This window comes from Schistocerca piceifrons, chromosome 4 (assembly GCF_021461385.2).
Source record: "Schistocerca piceifrons isolate TAMUIC-IGC-003096 chromosome 4, iqSchPice1.1, whole genome shotgun sequence".
Taxonomy (NCBI): Eukaryota; Metazoa; Arthropoda; class Insecta; order Orthoptera; family Acrididae; genus Schistocerca; species Schistocerca piceifrons.
The window spans coordinates 512,539,381-512,566,517 of record NC_060141.1 but is presented as its reverse complement, the minus strand read 5'-3'; the positions used below and the strand labels follow the sequence as shown (position 1 = coordinate 512,566,517).

Here is a 27,137-nt window from a genome sequence, read left to right as displayed (position 1 = left end):
TTTAAATCTGTCTTGCAACTAAAAGGAAATGCGTATTTTTGTTACCAAATGTGTTTGTTTTATTGAAATAAAATAACAACAATGGTCTTAATGAAATACACATAACATTTGGTTTGCTTTCTCCATCTAAAAACAGTTCATTAAAAAATATGGTGATGTTGTTACTTATGATTTTTTTGCTGACATGGGGGAGAAATACAAAAGCTCCTACATTTTTTTTGTCAGCTTATGTCTTTACGTATCCTTGACAACTTAAAATTTATCAGGGAAAAATGCTAAAACTTTTCTGGAAATGAGGGAAATATAAGGGAATTTCACTTGAGGAAACTTGCGGAACCCCGGTGAAGCACCCATTGAAGTTGAGCATATTATGTTCAGCTGTATGATGTGCAACAGGGTAGTCTGCTCTTGGCTGCAGTTTGGTGGTGGCTGTTCATCCTGGTGGATAGCTGGTTGGCAGTCATGCCAGTATAAAAGCTGTGCAATGATTGCAATTGAGCTGTTATTGACATGGCTGCTTCCACAAATGGCCTGGCCTCTGGTGGGGTAGGATAAACCTGTGATAGGACTAAAATAGGGAGAGCTGGGTGGGTAGATTGGGGAGGTTTTGCACTTGGGTCTTCCACAGGGATGTGATCCTTGTGGCAAGGTGTTGGGATTGGGAGTGGCGTAGGGATGGACTAAGATGTGGAAATTGGGTGGGCGACCACTTTAGTAGGGGTGTGAAGGATCTTGGGTAAAATGTCACTCATTTCAGGGCATGATGATAGGTAATCAAAGTCCTGATGAAGGATGTGGCTCAGGTGTACCACTCCAGACTGGTATTGGGTGCTGAAGGGGGCACTCTTTTGTGGCTGGTTCTTGGGGGTGGTGGGAGGATTGGAGGGTATGAGAGGAAATGGTGTGGGAAATATGTTTGAGGAGTAGCTGCTGTGTGAGATATTTTTTGTCTGTGAAGGTTCTGGTGAGACCCTCAGCACAGTTTGGACGTGCCAGAAAGTGTCAAAACGCGCGCGCACACACACACACACACACACACACACACACACTCTGCAGATTGAAAGAGTAATGTTAAGACATATTTTCTTTTTTCTGTGTTTTAATGCAGACTGGTATTGCCTTCATTTATTCACATGATTTCATTGAAAAGGACACACAAATGTTATACAGTAACGTTCTTGTTATACAGTGAATGAATTTGTGTAACATCATCTGTGTAGTATGGACACTGAAGTAAATATTATGTTCTGCTCATACTGTCATTGATTTCTGGGGCCAAGTCAAAGAATATCACCATCACCTATTACATCCTCTAGATGACTGTAGTCTTTGACTATTTATTTTATGATGGGCTATTATTTACCATCTGCCATGCATCTAGTGGTGGTTTGCAGAGTATATATGTAGATGCAGATGTAGATATTGAGTATGGGAGTTCTTGTCACTGCAGATATGCTGTCCCTGGGTGGCTAGACCAAGGGAGGGAGTTTATGGTGTGGAAGGGTGGAAGGGATAACAGCTGTCGAAATGCAAGTGGTATTGGTGGTTGGTGGGTTTAATGTGGACAGAGGTATGGATGAAACCATCAGAGAGGAGCTGGTCAACATCGAGGAAGGTTGATGAGGATCAGGTGAAGCGGATGAGAGAGAAGGCATTGCAGTTGTGAAAGATTGAAGATATGATGTCTTGACCTGGATTGCAGATCATGAAGATATCAATGAACCCGAACCAGACAAGTGGTTGGGAGTTAGGTTAAAGTTAGTAAGGTGTATGAGGAAAGAGGTAATGAGCTTGGAGTCTGAAGGACGTTTGGAAAGGTAGTGTTCAGGAGCTGTAAGACTGTGTACATAAGGGATGTTGGTGGTAGGCAGATGACATCAACAGAAAAAGTAATGATCCGGGAGGTAAAGGAGTGGAGATGGTGGCGAGTTGGTGAAGGCCTAGGTTAGATTCTCAGCGTTGGTGGCTTTGAAGTGGGAAGCTAGATTATGGGCAGTTGGTTGGAAGTGTTGGTCAGTGAGAGCCGAAATTTTTCAGTGGGGCCCCTGCAACAGACTACAATGGAGTGTACAGAATTGTTGGGTTTTGGGGAGCATGTAAAAGGTGTGTGTGTGTGTGTGTGTGTGTGTGTGTGTGTGTGTGTGTGTGTGTGTGTGTGAGGTGTCGTAGGTGAAGGGCACAAGGCTTTAAGCAGGAATTGGAGGTTATGTTGGCTTCTGAGATTGGGCCACTCTGGCAGAGATTATAGTAGAGTAGTCAGATAATTGGTGGCAGAGACCTTTCTCCAGGTAGTCACGGTGATTCGCAACAACAGTTTTGGAACCTTTGTTTGTGGGTGGGATGCTTAGGTCATTGTTTTGATGTTATGTATGACTGTCCTTTCTGCTGCTGAAAGGTTGTTCTGAGGAAGGGACCTGGGGAAGGATGGTGAGGCCAAGTTGGAGTAAGGAATTTCTTAGATGGTGACCAGGGGTTGGTTACGTATGAGGGAGTGAGAATCATGGTTGGATGGTGGTATGAATTGGAAGAGGCAGAGTTCATTGTTGGGATTAGATTGACTTTAGTTCAAGGATTGGGCGCAAAGAAATGTTTCCATTGCAGGGACCAGGAGAAGAAGTGTAGGTCTTTACAAGTCAAAGATGGTTGCATTTGGGTGTAGGGCTAAAGTTGGGGCCTTGGGATAGTACTGACTGAAGCAGAAGTGTCAGACCTGTTCAACCTTTAATCCTACACCCAGTGTACCCGGTTCTGGCCCATCCCATTTGGATCCCTGTTCCATGCTTATTCAATGGAATTGTAATGGATACTACTGTCACCTTCTGGAGTTGGAATCTCTTATTTCCTTTTACTTCGCAGCTTGTGTCATTATCTAGGAATCTCATTTTACTGAAACTTACTCACCATACTGTCGAAACTGGGTAGGCCCTTTGAAGGCTTCCAGTGGCATCTGTATGTTGCTCCATAGGGACATTTTAGTGCATTGATCCCCCTTCATACCTCATTGGAAGCGGTTGCTGCCTGGGTCCACTGCTGTCATGATCCTGACAGACCACATACACCAACTGCAATCACCTACCCCATTCTCCTTGACCCCCTCAAATGCTTTTTATGCCCAGTCGTTGATTGACTCTTGGGGCTTGGAAGTGCAATCCCCCCCTCCTCCCCCCTTCCCATCCCCATCTAATAAACTTTGTGCAGGTTTGGGAGGCCCACCCTCTGTTTAATAAACTTTGTGCAATCAAGGGGACTTACACCACGTGGCATTCTTCCCCCGGCCTCTCCCTGTAGGAATCTACCATCCTCTGCCATCTTTGTATTGGTCATACCAGGTACACCCAAGAGTTTTTTACTCCATAATAGGTGTCCCCCCATCTTTGTAGTTGCGTGGCCCTCCCCTCAGAGTGACCCATATTTTACTGGACTGCAGCCGCCTTTCGACGCTTCACATTAAATATAACTTACCACCATTTGTGTCATGGGCTTTAGCAGGTGACCCTTGCGTGGTTTCATATGTCATGATTTGCAAAAGGTGATTTGTCCTCCCAGATTTAAGTGTTTGCATGTCCCTACAAGAATCGAGTCCTTCAGTTAGTGCAGACGTTGGTTTGGGGCCTTCAGCTTTGCCTCCACACTGGTGAGGTATATCCCCCCCCCCCCCCACCCCTCCCCCCAGCCCCCCTTTTTCTTGCTATGTGCTGTGCCAGGGATGTAATGCCCAGACAGATGCGATAGAGGTTCTGTTGGCGACAGTGTTAGCAGGTGAAGCGAGGTCTGAGTTGGGTGATCATGGAGGAGCTCCAAAGGGCTGTGATTGTTAATCAGTGTGGTGCAATAAGTGCTCAAAAACAAAGTATGGGCTGCCATAGTGTTTGAGTATTCAATAACCTTCTTCATCTGCTGCTTAAAAGTCTTAACCAGACGTCAAGCTTCGCCATTGGAGGAAGCGTGGAACCGAGGACTACAGGTGTGTTTAATGCCATTGGCAGCACAGACGTCTTTGAGGGCAGAGGCCGTGAATTCTGAGCCATTGTCAGAGACCAATATGTGAGGCAATCCTTTGATGGCCAAAACTTGGGATAAGATAAGGGTGGCCTCACTCGTGGTGGATGCCATGCAACAAAAGTATGAGCCTGCAAAGTTGTGATGGATGCGGTCCCGAGGGAGATGAGGAATAGGCCAGGGGGCAAAGGACAAAGGGGGCGCCGTGTGGTGCCAGACGCATGTTGTGTAACTATGGAGCATTTTTCGATGTCGACATTGATCCCGGGCCAGTACACATGGCAGCTTGCCCGCATCTTCAAGCAGGACATGGCCGAAGGACCCAAATAGAACAAATTCATTACCCAATGATGTAACTACACTGGAATAACTACTCGATGTGCGTCCGTCTCAGTATCGAAAAGGATGACATCATCCACAACAGGGAGTTGGTGAGAAAGCTGTTTCCAGGGGTGGAGCTCTATTGTCAACTGATGAGGGAGATAATGGGGCCAATCAGGGTTAAATAGTGAAGGACGTGTCACTGGGTGGGTTCCCAGTGCATAGCAGTGGCAACATACTTAGCCATAAGGGGAAAACCATCCGATGTATGTTGTTTGACATTGATGTAGAAGCAGACGACCTCCTGTTCGTCAGTATCAGGGTCTGGACCGGTTGGTAGATGTGACAAATGCATCGGCATTAGAGTGCTGTGCAGTTGGCTTGTACCGTACAGTATAATTGTAGGCACTGAGGAACAATACCCAGTGCTGGAGGTGTTGGGCTGTTTATTCTGGAAGGTTGGACACAGCCCAAATAATGCCACCAATGGCTTGTGATTTGTAATTAGAGGGAACTGTGCCCCAAAAAGGTAGACATGAAATTCCTTTGAATGGTAACACTATTGCCGAGGCCTCCTTTTCGATCTGGGAACAGTTGCTCTGTGCTGGGGCAGGGTCTTGGATGCGTATAGGCTGTTTGGAACCATCCCCTTTCTTGTTTGCCAGGAGAGCTCTGAAACCATAGGCAGATGCATTGGTTGCTGGCGTCAATGGGTGATTGGGAGCAAAAGGTATGAGGCAGGGTGCGGACGTCAGTATGGTTTTCTATTTGAAAAAAGCCTGTTTGCGGGTGGGGATCCAGTTATAAGGGACGCCCTTTTTATGCAACTGATTGAGAAGTTGTGCAGTGTGGGTTGTCTGCGGTAAGAATTTAGCATAATAGTTAAGCTTGCCCAATAACACTTGTAATTCAGGTAAGTTCGTTGGGTGAAGTAAGGAAGAGATGGTGGCAACATTTTGATTAGTACGTCGGATTCCCTCTTTAGCGGGCAGTGCCCCAAGCACTCCACTCCTGGGTGAAAAAATCTACTCTTCTCCAAACGACAATGCAGGCCTGTGTCCCACAGGGTCGTGAACAGGATGCAGAGGTTTTCCAAATGCTCCTGGCGGGAGGATCATGTGAAAAGATCATCCAAGTAACATATGCAAGTTGGAATACGCTGTATCAACTGTTCCAGAAATTACTGGAATATTGTAGGGGCTGAGGACATGCCACAGGGGAGTAGCTTGTGCTTACACCACCCAAACAACATGTTAAGGACGACATTGTTCTGAGATGCCTCATCTATGTACAGTGTCCTGGTGTGGTCCCAGTACTGGGTGTGTGCACGTCATGTGACGGTGACACATTGAGCAGGGGCCCCTCCTTGCCACAGCTTGTACAGGACCCACAGTGATCTGGGCAGTCTGCTCAGGAGTGAGAAGAAAAACACGATGGGCACGAAGGGAGTGGCCCGTGTCCGTCATTGATGGACAACTGAAGGCTCAGAATTCATAGAGACATCAGACAGACGAATCACGATGTTACTGCAATATGGCGGTCATCCTGTGTTTATGATGGTGGGATGGTGCAACTGGTGGCTTGTTAACTGCTGCCACTTGTGGCCTTGCCATGAATAATTTGTTAGCCACCTGTGAAATTTCGAACAAATGAGCGATGCGCAAGATGTCATCTAATGACATGTTATCTGGTTTCAGCAGCACCGTGCAACCATCTTGGTCAGGCGCTTATTGAACCACCACATCACAAATCAAGGAGTCGGCAAAAGAAGCCTTACAGCCTTGATTGGTACATGTAAAATCAGTTTTCAGCTGAGTCCTTGCAAGTCAGTGACCTATGAGCGGTGTGACTGTTCCAGCTGTTTATGGTATTGATGAAATTCTAGTCTGGAGGCAACCACATGGTATTGCTGGGAATGATAATTAGTCAGTAGAACATGTATCTCCTGAAAGGAAAATCCAAAGGTGTCAGACAGAGGCGCAGGTTTTCGAATGAGAAAAAACATGTCCAGCAACACCCAAGACAGCTTGAAATGCTGTGAAATGTTGCTTCAGTCAATGCAAATATCTATCCCAGTCCTCGGTAGCATCATTAAAAGGAGAAAACAACAGAGGATGGAATGTGGTGTTGAGTGCAGGGGGTGCCGGTCCCTGGGGCACAGTGGCCTCCTCCACGCTAAGTTTGTCCACCAAGAACCATTATTCCACTATTCCATCTGTATCTGCTGCTGGTGCAACAGCTGCTCCTGTTTGGTGCAACTAAGGATGCACTCTGCGGCAAGTAGTAAATGGATGATGAGGAGGTTATTGATACAGCAAGGTGTTGGCTCTGATGTCGACCAACAGAGTGGTACCTTCCTAATAATATTGAGTATTGGAATCTGACACAACAAGCGCAAGTTACTAGCAGCCTATGCTATGACAAAGTGCAATGAACTTTCGACACAACACTGTCAACAGGTCAAGTACAAGCCACTGTCCACAGTGAGACTAAATAGGAAAACCAATACCAAAGCAAACTCTTGGATGAGTAGTCAGTAGTACATTGGAGATAGTAATGAATGCAATGGGATGAAGTACTGACTGTGAGGTTGAGATGCAGCAGTATTTATGCCAGCTGTGAGGGACACTATTGACTGGTGTATTCATGTAGTGAGGTGGTGGCACAATCACTGGATGAATGCAGCACTGCAGCAATATTGCCCTCTGTTGAGGTCCTTTTGCTCTGGTGGGCTTAAACTTCCATGCAGGCCAATACCAGACAAGGGGTCCAAATAACTGTTAGCAAGTGGTGTTAATTGCCAAATACAATAGTGACCTCTGTTTTTTTCCTGATCCTCAAATTTTAACTTTTGCAGCACACTTTTCATGATAGGCTTTTAATTTCATTTGTTTTAGTACACAATGACATGATGTTGGAGGTACACCATCCTGCTGTGATAACATCTTTACTGACTTGCAGGGACGTCTCCTAATGTCCATGCGAGTTGTCTACAGTTCCAGGGATCCTAAATATTGGTCGCCTATACCTTTGCACATTCTGAACGGATTCCACAGCCCTCCATTTCTTGTACAGGTCCTGACTAGGGCTGGTCATGGGGAGTTTCCTACCAGGATACTTCACTTGAAACATATCTATACAATCGTTGATGGAGTGTGTTGCAGTGTAGCTAACTTCAGAGACGGTGTTACCACTTTGCAAGCAATTTGATTAGAGATGCTTAATTGGTACGTGAGATGTACCGGTTTTATGTGAGACGCCTTGTATATCAGTATGAGGTAAAAGATACTTAATTCCCACCATCTCCTACCTCACATTTCACATTTTTGTAGTACCACTTGTTGAGATTTGTCTGTTGTGTAATATGGCATTCCTGGATTCAGTTGCAATTGTAGCTATGTGTAATGAAAACTGCATTTTAGATGGAGCAAATGTAGATTTTGCGCTATGCTATAAATCAATTTGTTACCAGCAGTCATTTGCACTGTCTTGCACTAATCCATTAATTTGCTGTGTAATATGTGATGAATCTGCACCTTTTTTCTGTGAAAGTGGCAATTTTTCTACAAATAGTATGTTAAATTTAGCCTGACTAAGCATAAATGATTAGCAGCCATATTATAATAGTTGTTCACAAACAGTGCAAATGTTTAGTTTCTAACAGCTGCTTTTATTTTGTTAATACCTTTACTTAGTTTATACCCCTGAAGGACTCAACGTGAATGCTGTCAAACTCAAAGAACTACTGACTGAATAATAAATTAATTTTTTTGTTTTGGCAGATAACCTGGGCAAGTCTTTTAATTAATTAATTTTTTAAAAATTTAACACTTAAAATAGACCAGTCCTTTTTTGGGATTGCATGTAAGCTGCATTTACTATGGTGAGCAGGCTTTGCTTCTATTACACCAATCTTCTAGGATTTCATTTTTAAAAATCTATGGAGTCTTATTTATTCAACCATTGACTTTTTTTAACGGTGCATTTACATTAAGGTGGTGGCAGGCTATTGTGTAAATGAACATTTTATGCGAACTAGAGCAGTGAGCATGGCTCCAGTTTGAATGTGTTTAATGTTTTCTTCTAGTAATGTAGTAGCAGTTATGTTAGTGTCAGCACATTGACTAATAAATATGATTTCCAGATTAACATTAAACAGGAAATGCTTTCCTGGTTTTGTGGACGACATTACCAAATGTTGATTTCTTTTTTAAATTTTTATTTGTAGGCTGTGGAATTTATGTCTTTCATCCATCCTGGAGAACGAGCCCTTTTGAACAGAGTAATGATTATTGCAATTGACTACATGGCATTAAGGGATTTTCTACGGTTTTATAAGTGTGTGCCAAGTCCAGGTAAGACTTTTTATTGTACTTAGATGCTCAGCCAAGTTGTTGTAGGAATGCAAATCCATTCCATATGACTTTTCCCCATGTGTACAGTTAGTTTTACATGTGTAAAAATCATTAATTCATTCATCATATTTGGTGAATACTGCCATGAAGAAGAGTTCTCAGGATTGTGGAATGAGTAAGTTGTGTATTAACAGGTAGAAGCAGCCATTGCAGGATACTTTAATAAATTTCTCTACCAGCCAATTACCAGTGCCAATATTCTCACATTGTTAATTATGGTAATTATTTGTAGATAACTTGGTTTATAATGAGGTATAATCAGCATTTTAATATACTTGTAGAAAATGTACTTCTTTGAAAAATAAAATTTAGTTAAAAAAAAAAAACTCTTTCTCATACACCACTCATCTGCAGTCTGCTATTTTGAGTTACTACTGGTTTTCAACCTTGGCAATCGTGCTGCAGTCAGATACCGAACCTCACTCAAGACAATGAAGATGGTTTTGAACAACATAAAACAAGTGGAACTGCCTTTATCACTGTATCAGCTGCTTATGACACTATCAATCACAGAAAGTTGCTGAAGAAAATTTGAGCTCATCAGTGGTTACCAACTAACATCTCTTAGGCACTCTCCTGAAGAATATAAGGTAGCAGATCTTTGTCCGGGATAAGAAGAGCAGATGATGCATACAAAAGTATTATTGCCTTGAGGCATTGCACTCGTTCCCATCGTTTTTAATATTTAGACCAATGATGAGCTCATTACAACATATCCAGGCATTTCGTATGTGCTGATGATACACCACTGGCTGCTCAAGCAAAAATGTTTGAAGAGGGAGAAGAAAGGTTGACTTCATCTTTGGATATGCTTGGCCCTTATTATGAGGCCAAACCCCAACAAGACTCGGATGTGCGCATTTCACTTACAGAATAGAGAAGCCTGGCACTAATTGGTTGTCGCATGGCAAAGTAGTGAGAGGTTGTAATAAAAGTGCAGCTGCTCACTGACGTCCAGTGTGAGCTGTAATTATTGTATGGCAGTGAAACTTGTAGATATTCCAATGTGTTAATATAGTACTGACTTAAGCTGGAAACAATTAGTTTCAGTTTTTGCCACCAGGTGCAAATCTGGCACAGTGAATGGATTGGGAATGGGACATGGGCAGAAAAGGTAAAATAAGTGAAAAGGCATAATGTTGATTTTATTATAAACACCCAAATACATAATTTGATCAATATGAGCACTGGAGACAATGACAAGATGCTGCGTCCATAAAACAATGTGATCAACAGTTGCTCGTAGCAATTATGGTGGAATCTGCACAATGTGTTCCTGTATACTGGCCTGTGGATCAGGTAAAGACTGAATATATTCCTGGAAAATGTGTTTATTTAGATATCCAAAGTCTGGAAAACCTCAGGAGATGACAACACATTCGTGGAAGGTTGCATTAAGCAGATCTTTCACTGGGCAAGTGACATGAGGTGTTGCTGCATCTTGGATTAAAACTGTGATTTCCTCACAGGTTTGCTCTTCCAGACCAAGAATCGCATAATTCACAAGGAGATGTCAGTAAAGTGCAGTTGTCACTGTACATCTGACAGGCCCTGTGAGTGTATTCTGTTCAAAGAAGAATGGACCAAGAATAAATGTGTGTGTGAATCCACACCACACAGTCATATACGGTGATTGCAATGGCTCTTTGTGTACGACATGCAGTTTAACAGTACCCCGAATTCAGCAGTTGTATGTGGTCACAGCACCCTGTAGTGTGAATTGTGCCTAGTCATCCATAGAATATTGTCTGGCCACATGTCATCAGTTTTGATCTGTGCCAGGAATCAAAGAGTAGATTCAGAACTTTGCTGCACATAGTTAGATTTCAGTTTCTGCACTGTCTGGATCTCATATAGGTACCAGTGTAAAATAGACTGCAAAACTGTCTGCACTGTCGACCATGGAATGGCCAATTCTCATGACACCATATGAGTTCTAGCACTACCCAGAGCACATGATGCATGCTCAGTTACAGCAACAACAATAACTTCCACTGGGATAGGACACCTTTCTCTTCCATGTGCCACACCAAGATCACCTGTGCTTTCTCATGTCATTATTGTGATCTTTAAACCATTTAATGATGTCAGGCCTCTCCTCAGACCTTTCAGTTGACAATACTTTCTCAATGCAGCACTTTATTTGCAGCTGTTCATATAAAACTGTTTCACTAATAGCACATGCTCTCTCTTCTCAATAGCCATACTTTTCAATCATGTCCTGGCTTGTCAAATGACAGAATGGATGTCATACCATCATACAAACGGTGTACCGTGCCCGACTTTAACATTACCCAACACCTGTGTATCTTGGTGTTAATCTTCATCATACACTGCCCTTCAGGAAACACTGCCATAGCACCAGGCTGAAGAGCAGTGCAAGGAACAATATTTTGAGGAAGTTCATGGTTATCAACTGGGAAGCTAGGCCTCAACGTCCTGAAAAGTCTGATTTTGCATTGTGTATGTCAGCTGATAATACATGTCACCTGTGAGGATCTGCTCACACCAAACAAGCTGACAATGCAGTCAGTGAGACTGTCTGAATGCTGTCAGGATGTATGAAGCCAACTCCAGTTGACAGACTCTACTAGGTTGTTGTAATAGCTCCCCCCACAGCATGTAGGCCATTGCTGCTGATGTGGAGAGGGCAAAGTAGATCAGTAATCCCCATCATCTACTGCATCATCATCAAGCTGTAATCTGTCAGTTGAAATGTAGAAAGCTGGACGGTGTGGCCGTGCAGTTCTAGGCGCTTCAGTCTGCAACCATGTGACTGCTACGGTCGCAGGTTCGAATCCTGCCTCGGGCGTGGATGTGTGTGATGTCCTTAGGTTATTTAGGTTTAAGTAGTTCTAGGGGGCTGATGACCACAGATGTTAAGTCCCATAGTGCTCAGAGCCATTTGAACCATTTTGAAATGTAGAAATAGTTTCATTGCTAGAACTCGACCACTGTAGAGAACATTAAGGTCTACCTCCATCATCAGATGGCAGAGCAAGCTGCCACCGGATATCCCTGCAATGGAAATGGTCTACCCCACCCTGTTTGGAGATCACTCAGTTGTGCTAAAGAGACTGCGTATACTATGCTTGTCTATCCTTTTCTGGTGTATTGCTGTACAATATAGGATCCTAACCAGATAGGATTCACAGAGGACATCGGGAAAGTTCAGAGAAGGATATTGTATCATCCCAAAATAGGGGAGAGTGTCACAGATCTGGTACATGAGTTGGGGGTGGCAATCATTAAAATAAAGGCTTCTTTGTGGCAAGATCTTTCCACAAAATTCCAGTCACCTATTTTCTCTTCCAAATGTGAAAATATTTTGTGGACCATATTTTGGTGTTTGTTTTTCCTGACTGAAATAGTGGAGATATAGTCTCAAAGTGGGTCTATGAATCCTCAAGCCAAGACCTTAAATGTGAATTCCATAGTAGTCATGTAGATGTATATATAGGTGTAGATGTAGATGTGGCTGTAGACACGTTTTAAGTTTAATGTTAATGATCTTGATTTTTGTGGTGGAAGTTCCAACCACCTTGACTTCATTTGTTGTAGTTTCTTTACCTAAATTTATCACTGCTGAGACCTACTCTGATTTTGTTTTTTCCCCCTCCCCCTCCACAATCCCACTTGCCTCTATGTCCTCTTTTGTTTGTCTATGGTGGCTCACTGCCGACATGAAACATGGCGCAATGCAACAACCTCAGACAGATGCAACAGGACTGTGATGTGATTGCCATTGCTGCAGGAGCAACTTGCATAGTCTTGTCATGTTGCTCTCCCACTTCAGTCAGTGAACTATGTAAGAGTACAATTCTTGTACTGTAAGAAGTCACTTTGGTGGAGTGATGTGTTGCACAAGCATTTACCATATGGACAAATAATGATCACCACTGTAAAAAGTTTATTTAGGTAATGAATTAGTGTAACCTGTTATTTGGATCTATGTTAAATTTATGCACAGGCATTATGTAATGAATGGATGCAATGTACCTGCAAACCAAGTTGATGTAGACATCTCAACATGTTCGTGGTACGTGCTGGTTAGGCAGTTTATTCTGTGTTATTGGGTCCTACCGTGGAGGTATGATGTGAGACAGGGAGGAAGAGCAGCCATGACAACGCCTATGGCGTCACAGGAACAAGGCAAATCTTATTATCTAGATATTCAATTGGAATCTGATAACTAAGACAGATCATTTTTGGACTTAGTCTGTATCAGTGTATTTGTGATGTTCTAAACACTGAACCAACTGTGTTATTTATGGTAATTATAAATGAGAGGACGATATGCATGGTGTTTATGAGACAAGTTGTATTTATTATTTCAAAAACTGGTTGTTGGATTGTACTATGAACTTCCAGCAGTAACTGCAGCACTCTGAGAAATGCAGTGCAGTCAGAAGATATTGGTGAGATTGCTGAAATAATAAGGTGAGCAAGGTTGAATAATGGTAAATTGTAGATCCTGAGCAAAATTTGTCACCTCTCTCTATCACAATAAAGAGGTAGAAGAACATTGCGCTCTTCATCAGTAACTATCTGTACTACTGTGAATCACTGTTAACGTAGAACTAACACTGCCGTAAAAACAAACCTGATACAGAACAGACCACTTCTGAATGCAATCTTCAGTGTGAAGAATAAAGTAGGCACTACTTTTGTCAACAGCACATACTGTGTGTGTCAGTGGAACAAGTTAGTTTCCAAAGACAATACACAAAGCATACTGTCGACATCTGTACTGTCACAGAGATGTTCTCAATGAAATACGTATTCAAAAATAAATAGGAGTAAGTAATCATACAAAGTGCAATTACTTTGTAAAGAGCCACGTAAAACCACAGCCCCATTATACCAAAATAATAAATTTTTGTTTTGTTAAGTTTATTTAATAGTGTGTGTGAAAAATGGTGATTTTAGTACCCACTAAAAGCCTGCTGAAAATATGAAAACCTGCTGTATTAGGAACTGCACTGACATCGTCAGTCTATATTAACAGTATTATATCAGTATATAAGTATGTATAAATAATCAGTAATTCGAGTATATTGCTGTCATCTCCAACTCGAACACTGTTTTACAAGTGTTCAGCTTTCACAGATTTTCCACATTCACACTTGCTAATTGCAGCTGACTGACTGACTGACTGACTGGCTGGCTGGCTGGCTGGCCACCTGTGACTAAATTACCGGCAGATGCTGACTACAACATTGTCAATTATGCCCATGTAGTGATTTGTGCTATATGCATAGAGGAAATTATTCAAAAATTATTTCCAAAATTTGAAGTTCAGCTCAACTATGTTTTCAATAATAAAATGGGAAACAAGGAATTACAGCCATATTTATATACATTCAAAAATTAAGTTGTTTTGTTTAACTACTGGATAGTATTTCCATAAATAGCTTTTATGGTTGGTTGTGCAGTTGTGTGCAAAGATTTAGACAAGAAAAATGTTGTGTGTTTTCTAGTAAAGCCAGCAAGGTAATTCAGAAACAAAATTGTATGTCTGTAATACTTCATTAACAGTAATAGTTTTTAGGAATCGTTTACATTTCTTGATACAAAAACACACTATTGTTTGGTAATACCTGATTTTTGTGGTGCTTGCAAAACATCAGTTTTGAATAGTACTATTTCCTGCACTACATAAATCTGAAAGAAAATGAAAGTCCTCTTTTTATTGAGGAAAACTAAGGTTCTATAATAAGACATATCATTTCTGTAACGCACTCACAATTTCAACGCACAAGATCTTACTGTGTCTTGTGTACTGAATACTTCTCCAAATAAAATATTTCCATAAAAAAATACATTGTTGTAATCAATCGATTGTAAGTTGTTTAAAGAATCAGGAAAAACTTTAACTCTTAAAAGAATTTTTAAGTTTCCGCTGTCTGTTGTATGTAGATTAGATAATAAAAGAAGAAAAATTTGTGTTTGGAGAGGGATTAGGGGAAGTGGATATATTCCACCTTGCTATGTTTAAATCTGCTGATAAATTTATTTACTTAGCACTGTGTTTGCATCTGACACTTAAACAAATTATGTTTTTTTAACTATATATGACGGTAGTATCTGTTCCCGAAAGAACAGTTACCATGGATGACCATGCAGCTTTGCTAGAAATGAAATGATAATTGAATAGACACCCTAGCTGCAAGCAGGCGTTGATACACTTCATTGGGGACATGTCATCAACGGTAACTGTTCTTTCGGGAACAGATACTACCGTCATATATAGTTAAAAAAATATGGGTTCCCGGCCTTTGACCTTCTTGTGCGAACGCACACGCTATGCCCGAACTTGTACGGGACTCGGTAGATTAATCTGCCACGAGTAATGAGTATGATGGGCAAACATCTATTAGGCGCACTACGAATGTAGTGTTGTGGACATGTTGGGAATGTGGATCTCACGGGGAGCGTGCAAGGGATAAGTCCCTGCAGACACACTATCATCTGTGCCCGCGGTGGCTCAGATGGATAGAGCGTCTGCCATGTAAGCAGGAGATCCCGGGTTCGAGTCCCGGTCGGGGCACACATTTTCAACATGTCCCCAATGAAATTATGTTTTGTTTCAGTCCACTCAGAGTGATTCATTTTTCTATAATAGATTACATATTTTACCCTTTTTGTTGCCTCTTAGCTATTATTAGTATTCTAGCAGATATATACAAAGTAGCACCTAGAATAAGGTGCCATATGTAAGGAAGTGGCAGCATATGATGTACAACCATTCGTATTGGTTTACAAATTGTACTGCTCTTGATGGTTTGATAGAGGTGATACCTATAAATTTATTGCTACAGGTATCATCTGTGAAGATGATGTTTTTGATACTTCTGTTACTTCTTACAACTGTAAGGTTGAAGTCTGGCATTACACAATGACTGTTATATCCCTTTTGTTAAGGAATTATATTCAGTTTTAACATAAGAGTTCTTCTTTTTCAGTGAAGAAGGAATCTTCATCTGGTGGAATGTATCTTCGTGCCTTTTGCAATGCTTTGGATGAAGTGCTGGAACCGTATGAGAAGGAGCTAAGTGAACTTGAAATATCAGCTCTCAAAGATCCTTACTTGCCTTTAACATTTGTGGTTAGTAGGGCAGAGAAGTACTCAGGGCTTTTCAGAGTTCTGAAAGACATGATCTCTCAGGTAATTGTTATGCCTCTGTATTGTTTTATTACGTCGATGTATTCCTTTTCTTATTGTTAGCATGTTATAAGCAGAAATCAGGGTGACTGTTGTAGTTTCTAGTGCTTGTAAAGAAATCTGGTAGTAGCATTTTCTTTCTTTCCTTTGCATTGTAGTTGGGGTGTTGGGTTGGGAGTTGGGTTGGGAGTTAGTTAATTTTGAATAACAGAATACAAGAAATGTATTTCAGAATCAGTTGTTATGGAGAATAGTTTTAAGTTTTAGATACTGTTGGAAGAAATTGTTAATTTGGTAACAAGCATTTTCATACCACCCCTAAAATACACAAATATATGCTTAGTGTCTACAACTGGTATAATATGACATGAATGGCGGGATTCTAGTAGGGTATTGAACTGGGTCTCAAATGTATAATGGGTTTTGGAAGTTACCACCCATCTAAAAACTCACCATTTTGGAAAAAAAACTAAAATGCAGCACTGTGAACTTTGTCCCATTGAGGATCATGTGTTAGAGAAAGTAGCTGCAAACCAGATTGAAATTTTTTTTGGAAACAAATGATGTTATTGTAAGTAACCAATTTGGATTTCAACCACAAAAAAAAAAAAAAAAAAAAAAAAAAAAAAAAAAAAACATTCTGGATGCAGTGAATAACTTTATTGAAAAGATAGACAAATCATTGGATCAGAGGAGTAAAGTTGCAGGTATCTTCTCTGATCTCACGAAAGATTTTAACTCCATGAACCATGACTTGCTTATCTACAAATTAGACAACTACATATTAAGGACAGTGTTCTAAATTAGCTAACATCATGCATGCACAACAGAAAACAAAGAGTAACTATCACCTCATATGCAGTCAATTATTATTCTAAATTGAGTACAGTATCACAAAGTGTGCCTTAAGGCTTCATTTTGAGGCCAATCTTGTTCCATTCTACGTAAATGACTTATCCACAAATATAAATTCCCATCAGTTATGTTTGCAGACAATGCTCCTGTTTTAATTGAAGATGATGATGCAGAAAAATTCCGAGCTCATTGTAAGCACACTGGATACCTTTGAAAAGAAGGTTCCAGTTAAGTGGGCTGAAACTGAACACTGCAGGAACCCATAGGGTACATTTCAAAACCAAACATTCAAAATGTGCGGAACTTAAAATACAATATAACAATCAACCTATAAAGGAAGGTGACATGAACAAATTCGTGGGGCTAAATGTGGACAATAACTTAAACTGGAATACACATTCTGACTTCCTATCAAATAAACTAAGCAGTTTTGCATTTGCAATGCAAATATGAGCAAATTCCACTGACTTGAACACATGAAAAATTGCTTACCATAGTTAATTTTTAATCTGTCATTAGATAAGGGATAATTTTCTGTTGAAGTTCAAGTAGTGTATCTTGAATACTCAAACTGCAAAAGAAAACTGTCCGATGCATATGTACTGCACACCAAACAGTGTCTTGTCACTCATTATTTCAAAAACTACAAATCCTAACTGTTCCATCCATGTCTCCATATACATTTATGAAATTATAATCTTCCTGCACAGCTGACAAAATTTATTTGAGGAGAATCATGTTAACCATACATATAACACAAGAACTAAAAATAATTTTATGCTACTCACACAGCAGTTGAAATTATATGAATTGTCTCCACAGTGTATGGGGATGACAATATACAACGAGTTAATGGACAAAAAAATATTTAATACGAAGACAGAAATTTAAAAAATGAGGCTACAGCAGATTCTGTGGGAGAAATGCTAGTATTCAGTAGAAGAATTCATAGAGGATGAAATGATAATTTGAGCAAAGGCTAATTATATGTTAGATGTTACTGGATGTATGTATTACAAAATAGTATTATTATTATTATTATTATTATTATTATTATTATTATTATTATTATTATTATTGTGCTGTTTGTTAACATAGGTTGTTCTTTGTTCATGGTGAAACTTTACCACAATTTAACGTGTCTCCTGTATCTGAATTGAATGATTTAGATTATGTACTTTATGAGAGAAATAAACCACAATTCACAATGCATTAACACTAACGTAGGTGTTCTGCAAGATGTTCTAGAACAAAACCAAAGGAATAAAAACATTCACGAACGTCACGTGGTAGAGGCTATAAAGTTATAAATAAAATCGCAATACACACTGAAGAGCCAAAGAAACTGGTACACCTGCCTCATATCATGTAGGGCCCCTGGGAGTATGCAGAAGTGCCACAACATGACCTGGCATGCACTCGACTAATATCTGAAGTAGTGTTGGATGGAACTGACCCCATGAATCACGCAAGGCTGTTCATAAATCCATAAGAGCATGAGGGAGTGCAGATACCTTCTGAACAGCACTTTGCAAGACATCTCAGATATGCTCAACAATGGTCATATCTGGGGAGTTTGGTGGAAAGCGGAAGTGTTCAAACACGGAAGTGTGTTCCTGGAGCCACTCTGTTGCAATTCTGAAAATGTGGGGTGTCGCATTGTCCTGCTGGAATTTCCCAAGTCTGTCGGAATGCACAATGGACATGAATGGATGGAGGTGCTCAGGCAGAATGCTTACGTATGTATCATCTGTCAGAGTTGTATCTAGATGAATCAGGGGTCCTACATCAATCCAACTGCACATGTCCCACACCATTACAGAGCCTCCACCAGCTTGAACAGTCCTTTGCTGACATGCAGGGCCCATGGATTCATGAGATTGTCTCCATACCTTATACACGTCAATCTGCTGGATACAATTTGAAACGAGACTTGTCTGACCAAACAATATGTTTCCAGTCATCTACAGTCCAATGCCAGTGTTGACTGCCTCAGGCAAGGCGTGAAGCTTTGTGTCGTGCTGTCGTCAAGGGTACAAGAGTCGGCTTTGGTTCCGAAAACCTATACTGATGATGTTTTGTTGAATGGTTCGCATGCTGGCACTTGTTGATGGCCCAGGATTGAAATCACCAGCAGTTTGTGGAGGTGTTGCACGTCTGTTACGTTGAATTACTCTCTTCATTCGTCATTAGTTCCAGTCTTGCAGGTTCTTTTTCCGGCTGCAGCGATGTTGGAGATTTGATGTTTTACCTATTCCTGATATTCACAGTATGCTCGTGAAGTGGTCATATGGAAAAATACCCACTTTATCACTGCCTTGGAGATGGTGTGCCCCATTACTTGTGTGCCAACTATAACACCATGTTCAGACTCACTTAAATCTTGATAACCTGCAATTGTAGCAGCAGTAACTGATCTAACAACTGCACCAGACACTTATTGTCTTATGTAGGTGTTGCCGATTGCAGTGCCGTATTCTGCCATTTTACATCTCTCTGTACTTGAATATGCATGCCTATACCAGCGTCTTTCTCGCTTCAGTGTGTGACACATTGATTTAAAATTGCAACACCTTTGTTGGGTGGCTGGTGACTACTCCAGCTTTGTAAACTGCTGACAAGGGACCCCCCTTGAGAGTGAGGTTGCAAGTTCAATCTCATTTAAAAGTCTAGTGTTACCAATTTTGACAGGGAAAATATTAGCTACTAATGACTCACCACGTTCATCAGGAGGGCAATAGAAAATAAGGGATGCATGTATTACACTTTACAAAATGGACACTGTCAAAGTACAAGAAATGTTCAAAACAAACCATTAACTTGCACCACGAACACAGAATGAAAAATGGTGTGCCACAGTGACCAGAAAGGTTTGCTTTATCAAGATTGAAGGCAAACTCCTTGGGAGTTACAAACCATGCAGGACATTCAGCTAGGTATCCACTGTTTAAGAATGCGCATGTGGAATCATATTGATCCTATGGGGTGGTGAGAATTGATGGAATGTGATGGCATACAGTCGCATGTGAAGCAATCTGTAGTGGAACTTACCGTGAAAGTGGCTATCCTTTAAGGCATAGCTGCAGACAGCACGATAACGTGTTCTATAGGCACAGAAGAAACAAGCTTCCAGAAGCTGAATTTGTCATTGCAGGTGGTATGGATTGCAGTGTCACACACTTTTCAGCCAGGATAGTTTGCTCTAAAGAAGTGTGATTTTTATTCACAGACCAGGAATGAAGCAAAAACATGTTATTTTGACCAGTTATTGGCCAAAAGCAGTGCTCGTACCATGTTTGGAGTTCTCTTATGCTCATTTGTCCACTCTTGCTTGATAAGACTGCCCTTGCAATGTCACACATATGAGGAAGAATCGTAGGGACCAGACCACTTCCAACTTCTCGCAGCACAGTAAATAACTTTCCAGCCAATTTACCAACTAAACAGTCAGCATAATTTTATATGGATGCTTTAAGGCATTGATATTAGTTGATCTTGTTACAACACTTTTGGTATCTCTAAGGGGTGGGGGTCATTACTTATTCTAATTGATTTCCACTGAAGAGTATCTGTACTGTAAGGCACTATGTTATTTATCCTAACTAACTGTGCATCATGAGCAGAGAGAGCATTTGTTGCTAGGTAAACAGCTATTTTCTTGCTTTTAGCTTCACCAAAGAAAACATTATCAGTTAGGCCCTACTGTCTTTATCCACCTATGTTACATAGTTAAATACTGAGATCAAATTGTAGCATCCAAATGAGGTTTTCAGATAATTTTTCCTTTCAGAATCCTTAAGAAAATGTAGACGGAAGTCACCACTGACTATTAATTGCTTGCTGCTGTCTGAAAGATAGCATAGTAAGGGATCTAGATTCCTCATATACATCTCAAAATTTCTCAGTGGGGATCTATACATAGTTATAATTAACAGTGAACTATTTTTCAGCACTGATTCACAAGAACACACTTCTATGTGCTGATCATTACAAAATGTACCAGTCTCATTGTTTTCGAACTTGTGTTCAGTCTTAATATGTGTTACAACTCATGCTTTTCCTGTAATATTTCTGCATGAGTAAGCTGATAAAGTGTAATCTTTTATAAGCAACTGTGTGCCACCACATGAGACATCCTTCCGGGTTCTCTGGTGACGATGGCCAAGATCCTAACAAGTGGCTGAAGGTATATGAGCCTATAGCCAAATTTAAAAAATGGGATGACACGGTGTGTTTGGCTAATGTATTGTTCTACTTGGAGGGCACTGCAAGCAATGGTATGAGAACAACGTGGAGAAGTTCACAAGCTGGGAAGTATTCCAGCTGAAACTGCGCAAGTATTTTGGCAACACAAAATGACAAGTGCAAGGCTGAAGATAAAGTGCAGGGCACAGTGTCCATCCTACATTCAAGACGTCTTGGAGCTGTGTAAAATAAAGGATCCTAGAATGACGGAGGAAGACAAGGTTGCACATCTCATGAAGGGTGTTGCTGAGGACATGTATCAAGCCCTACTCCTGAAGGAGGTTTCGACAGCAGACGACTTCATAAAATGGTGCCAGTACATTGTGACAATGCATCAAAAAAGAATTACATGCAAGAAGTTTGAGTGGCTGCCAAACGTCATATTGATGTCTGTGATGGAGGAAGCAACTGATTTCATGAGTGTTCATCAGATAGTGAGAAAGGAAGTTCGGAAGTCACTTAGATTGCACGGCAAGCAAAAAAACAGACACACTTCAAGAGGTCATAAAGGAGGAAGTGGAAGAGACATTGAACCCAATCTCTCTTCCTCCAATTCCCTTTTAAACGGTGAAAAAGTAGAGACCCAGGTGGAGTTACATTCCTACAATGCCGCATGAGGAACCTGTTTGGGTACCAAGGAAGACTGACATCTGGAGGACCGAGGATAACCAACCAGTATGTTTCCACTGTGGGCGACCGGGACATGTGGTGCACTATTGTCGAGAAAGGCGGCAGATATTTGAGGACACCTGCTCCAGAAGACAGCAGACTGATCTTAGCCGATGCCAACTCCGGAACAACGAAGATGAACAAGAAGATGTGGATGCAGGACAATGTAGGTCACCATCGCCGGAAGCTAGTCGCTGGAGAGGACGCTCCACAACATGCCCATCAAGGCCTCCATCACCATTTAGAAGCTCCAGCTGATCATCTGGTCACCAAAACCTAGAAAACTAGAGGGTGTGACCTTCCTTGAAGGTAAGGCCGCTGAAGAGAAAAATCTTCCACTGTCAATCACTACAAAAATGATAGGAAACTATGTCGATATCCTCATAGATGGCTAACCAGCCCAAGCTCTTGTAAACTTTGGAGCATCATATTCAGTCATTTCAGAGAAGTACCATCACCAGTTTCAGAAAACCATATTTGTTGACAACAAAACATCTCTGCTGAAGGTGGCTAATGGGAAATATGTAAACCCTACAGCAAGATGTATCATTCGTGTGGGCATAATTGGCCATACACAGCCCTTAGAATTCATCGTCTTACAAGAGTGTAGTCATGACGTCATTCTCAGATGGGACTTTTTGAAAGCTTCTCAGCCAATTATAGATTGTGATTGCTCGAAGATTATGCTAGATGAGATGAGATACTGTGGACAGGAAGATGCGCATCCGAGTGTGTGGAAACTATGTGTACTGGATGAAGTGATCATTCCTGCAGTCAGTGCTAGAAAGGTAACTGTCATGTGTCATGCCATGCATCAACCCATGGATCTTGTAGTGGAATGTAAGAGACGCATATCAATGAAGAATAACTTGGTCATCCCAGCCTTTGTCGTCTCATTTAAGAATGGATTTGGTGAATTGTGTATAGTTAACTGTCACCGAGAACTCCAGATCCTTCCAAGACGCATGTGCGTAGCAAATGCTGAGCCATTAATTGAAGAACAGCTGAGCATCATAGAAACCTCCCATGCCAAGTCTGTGGGCGAAATTAGCACTACCACTACAAGACAAGAACTTCTAGCTCGACTATCACCAGATCTCTAAGGAACAACACAAGAAGCTACTTGCCATTCTTCAAGAGTTCTCTGATTGCTTCAATCCACAGGTGAAGAGCAAATTAGACAAATCAACGGTGAAGCACCAGATTAGCACTGGAGACCATCAACCCATAAGCCAGAAGAGAGCATGCCTTGTGTCAGCAATGGAACGTCGAATAATTTGCGACGAGGTGGAGAAAATGATGAAGAATGACATCATTCAGCCTTCGCAGAGCCCATGTTCATCACCAGTGGTCCTTGTCAGGAAGAAGGTTGGTGGTTGGCACTTTTGTGTTGATCACAGGAAGCTTAATAATATAACTAAAAAGGACGTTACCCTCTTCCACAAATTGACGATACACTAGATTGTGTAAAGGGGGCTAAGTTTTTCTCAACCATGGACATGTACTCGGGATACTGGCAAATCGAGGTAGATGAGGCTGATCATGAGAAAACTGCATTCGTCACCCCTGATGGCCTGTATGAGTGTAAGGTAATGCCGTTTGGTTTGTGTAATGCACCAGCAACTTTTGAATGGATGATGGATAATCTTCTACGTCACCTGAAGTGGACAATGTGTCTTTGTTATTTAGATGACATTATAGTGTTCTCAGAGACATTTGATGAACATATAAGACGACTCAGGGTGGTTCTTCCATGTCTCCAACAAGGTGGAATGAAACTTAATCCAAGAAAATGTCTCTTTGGAGCAAAATAAATCAAAATGCTATGACACCTTGTGTAAAACGAAGGTGTGCAGCCAGACCCAGAAAAGATGATATCTATAATGGAATTTCCTATTCCTAAAAGTATTAGAGATGTGAGAAGCTTCGTCGGATTATGTTCTTATTACCGTCGTTTTATCAAAGATTTTTATATCAAAGCCGGGCCACTCCAAGAGTTGTTAAAAGCTGATGCTAAATTTATGTAGGGTGGTGCTCAACAAGATTCTTTTGATGTGCTGTGAAAAACTCTGATAACTGACCCTGTACTTCGTCCGTATGATGAGAGAGCACCTACAGAACTACGTACAGATGCCAGCGGTTCTGGGATCGTTGCTGTTCTGGTGCAAATTTCGGATGGAAAAGAGAAGGTTATAGCCTATGCTTCTAGGACACTTACAAAAGCTGAGAGAAACTACTCAACTACAGAAAGAGAATTTCTTGTTGTGATCTGGGCCATGTGCAAGTTTAGACAGTATCTCTGTGGAAGGCCATTCACAGTTGTTACAGACCATCATTCACTTTGGTGGTTGACAGGTCTTAAGGATCCAACAGGACGACTCGCCTGGTGGGCACTACATCTTCAAGAGTGTGACATTACCATAGTGTACAAAAGTACAAGAAAACACCAAGATGCTGACTTGTCTCTCAGGAAACCCTTGCAAGACCATCAAGACTCTGGTGAAGATAGTTACTGTCTCGCTGCTCTCCAGGACCTCTCTGCTGAGCAGAAGGACGATGCCAAGATATCTCAAATTATGCTTGCCTTAAATCAGTCAGAGGATGCGAAAGGATTAGTTAATGGATTACTTTGCAAGAAAAACTTTGATCCGTTTGGAAAAAGGTGGCTACCAGTGATTCCTAAACACATGCGCTTAAATGTTCTACAGAAATTCCATGACACACCTGAGGCCAGACATTTAGGATTTACTAAGACGTATGATAGAATCCCGAAGAGATTTTTCTGGCCAGGTTTATTTAGGAGTGTCCATCACTATGTGTCGCACTGTTGAGAGTGCCAGAGGAGGAAGACAGTTCCTCAGAAACCACCTGGCCCACTGATACCAATTCCACCAGCTGAAACGCCTTTCTAGCGTGTTGGGATTGATCACCTCAGATGGTTTCCAACGTCTGCTAGTGGCAATAGATGGATTATTGTTTGCACTGATTATCTGACACGCTGTGCCATTACAAAATCTGTGAAAACAGCTGAAACATCTGAGGTAGCCAAATTCATCGTGGACGACATTGTATTAAAACACGGTGCCCCAGGGTCGTTAATTAGGGACCGAGGGAAAGTTTTTCAATCGAATCTTGTGACAGTGATAAACCATTGGTGCAACATTACTCATCACATGTTGACTGCCTACCATCCACAAAGTAACGGGCTTACTGAGCGCCTTAATGAGACCTTGGCCGACATGTTATCAATGTTCGTCAATGTTGAACAGAGCAACTGGGGTGAGGTGCTACCTTTTGTGACGTTTGCTTACAACACCGCCAAACAAGGCACCACAGGATTTACACCATTTTTCCTGGAGCATGGCCATGAGGTGACTACAACGATGGACATTTTGTTTCCATTACATCCTGATGACATGGACAATGACTACATCGGCCAGGTGTTAACCAGAGCTGGGGAAGCTCGGCAGTTAGCTCAACTCCGTTCACTGCAGGCTCAAGAAAACGATCACTGAAGGTATGACGCGAGCTACCACCCTGTTGTCTACCAGTCTGGTGACCTCGTCTGGATCTTCACTCCTGTTTGGAAAGTTGGTCTCTCTGAGAAGCTCCTCAGGTGCTACTTTAGACCATATAAGGTTGTAAGACAGTTGTCTGATTTTTACTCATGAAGTTGAAGATTTTGACCATGACACAAGATTACGAAAGATCAGAGATATGGTCCATGTCCTTCGAATGAAGCCCTTAAAGGATCCTGCAACCCGGGATAAATTCGAAGCTCCAATGACAGGCAACAAGTGGAAAGGTGATGAAGAGTGTAATGGCAAAATAAGTTCTGAGATCACCGCCAGGATGAGAATCGGTCATTGGGAGTCGGAGTATGCAGGACTGATGACTCGTTCCCGGACTAGGAGGATGTAACACAGAGATGCTGTTCACTTAAGGAGGGAGCAATGTCGATGAAGAAGCTAAGTAGCACCACGGTGTGATGGTTATAATACTAAACTGTTGCATGAAGGGTCGTAAGTTCAGAACTCACCTGGACTGTATGATTTGAATTTCTATATTCGGTTCGAGTACATTCTAGACGTATCCACAGATGTACATTATTGTACTGGAATGTTCTGTAGCTGTATACATACTATATGTGTTCTGGCCAGAGGCAGTTCGCTCCCCGCTGTTGTACGTGCAAGTGCTGAATAAACCTTCGTTAAGTGAAGTTAGTGTTTGTCATCCATCTAATTACACCTTGTTCTATGTGACATTATTATAAATTAACTATAGATCAAGAATGAAGAAGAATGAACAGAAAAAGTAACAAGAATTTAGATTTGTGTAACTCTCCATAATTTTTTTATTTATAAACTGTTGAGACTTCTTTAAATGAATTCCCGTAACAAAACAATTGCCCTAGAACAGCTTAAGAGTTTTGATGACATTATATTTATCAATAATCTTCATATAATGTAAATAAAAATAATGTGGAAAGTAGAGAAGAAAATTGAATTTTGCAATTAGAAAATAAAATTAATTGGGGTACAATGCTCATGTATTTATAAATTTGCCATTAAAACATCCAATCATGAAGATATAATTGTAATACTAATGTTTTATGTTTGCTTAAAACTGTAATTACCAGTTTCATTGAGACGGCAATAATTGCTGTAACTATGAAAGTAATTCCTAGATTTTGCATAAGTTGTCAAACTTCATTTAGTAGAGATTGAAATAAAAAGATACAACATGATTCTGTTTATTGTCATTTAAAAAAATGTAATGTTTATTATTCTTATGAATACAGAAGAGCGTGAGCATTGAGTGGTTAATTCTGGTAATACAGCAAACCTGCATAAATTGTGCTAATTCTAATGGTTGACAGTCTTAGGTGATCATGCATTTTCATTAACATGTAATTCCTAAAAAAATCAATATGTCAGTATGATTTTAACAATCTTTTTTCAATTGACCATAAATGGGGACAGTCTGTAAAGAACAATGGCTTACTTGAATAAGAAAACTCCAATAAAATTTGGCATTCTGGTCCAAGCTGCCACAGATGGTAGTAGTGTGTGTGAGTTGTGCTTGTGTATGTGAATGAATACATGGGTATTTCGTTTCCTCAAGAAGGCTTTGGCCAAAAGCTAATGTGTAAGTGTTGTTTTGTTGTGTCTGCCTGCAACACAACATGTCATCTTTACGGTTAGTAGCAATCTATGTTTTCATTTCATAGTTGAAAATGCCAATAAGCATTTTTTAATAATAATGAAACCATGTCTTCACTATAACACATACTACTGCAACCCATTATTATTTTAGTGGTACAATTTGTAATTTTGCTCCAAATGTGATTATTAATATCACAATAACAATGCTGGTAAAAAGCACATAGAAATAGCACATAAAAAAGTCATACGCGTAACACATGATAAAATACAGTATGTAAAATTACTTCAAGTTTCTGGATTCTT

General features: G+C 40.9%; 1 protein-coding gene and 1 non-coding gene across 2 annotated transcripts in view; both read left to right on the top strand.

Annotated features, from left to right (window-relative positions):
• The window catches only part of LOC124794797 (gamma-tubulin complex component 4), a 164,905-nt gene that overhangs the window by 23,976 nt on the left and 113,792 nt on the right, over nt 1–27,137 (top strand). Inside the window, exons 2-3 of the mRNA XM_047258454.1 lie at nt 8,549–8,675; nt 15,701–15,903. Coding sequence (XP_047114410.1) covers nt 8,549–8,675; nt 15,701–15,903 — 330 coding nt within the window. The remainder of the gene's footprint in view (nt 1–8,548; nt 8,676–15,700; nt 15,904–27,137) is intronic.
• On the top strand, nt 15,211–15,285 carry Trnat-ugu. Its single transcript has one exon. It is a non-coding gene; the product is annotated as a tRNA-Thr (tRNA).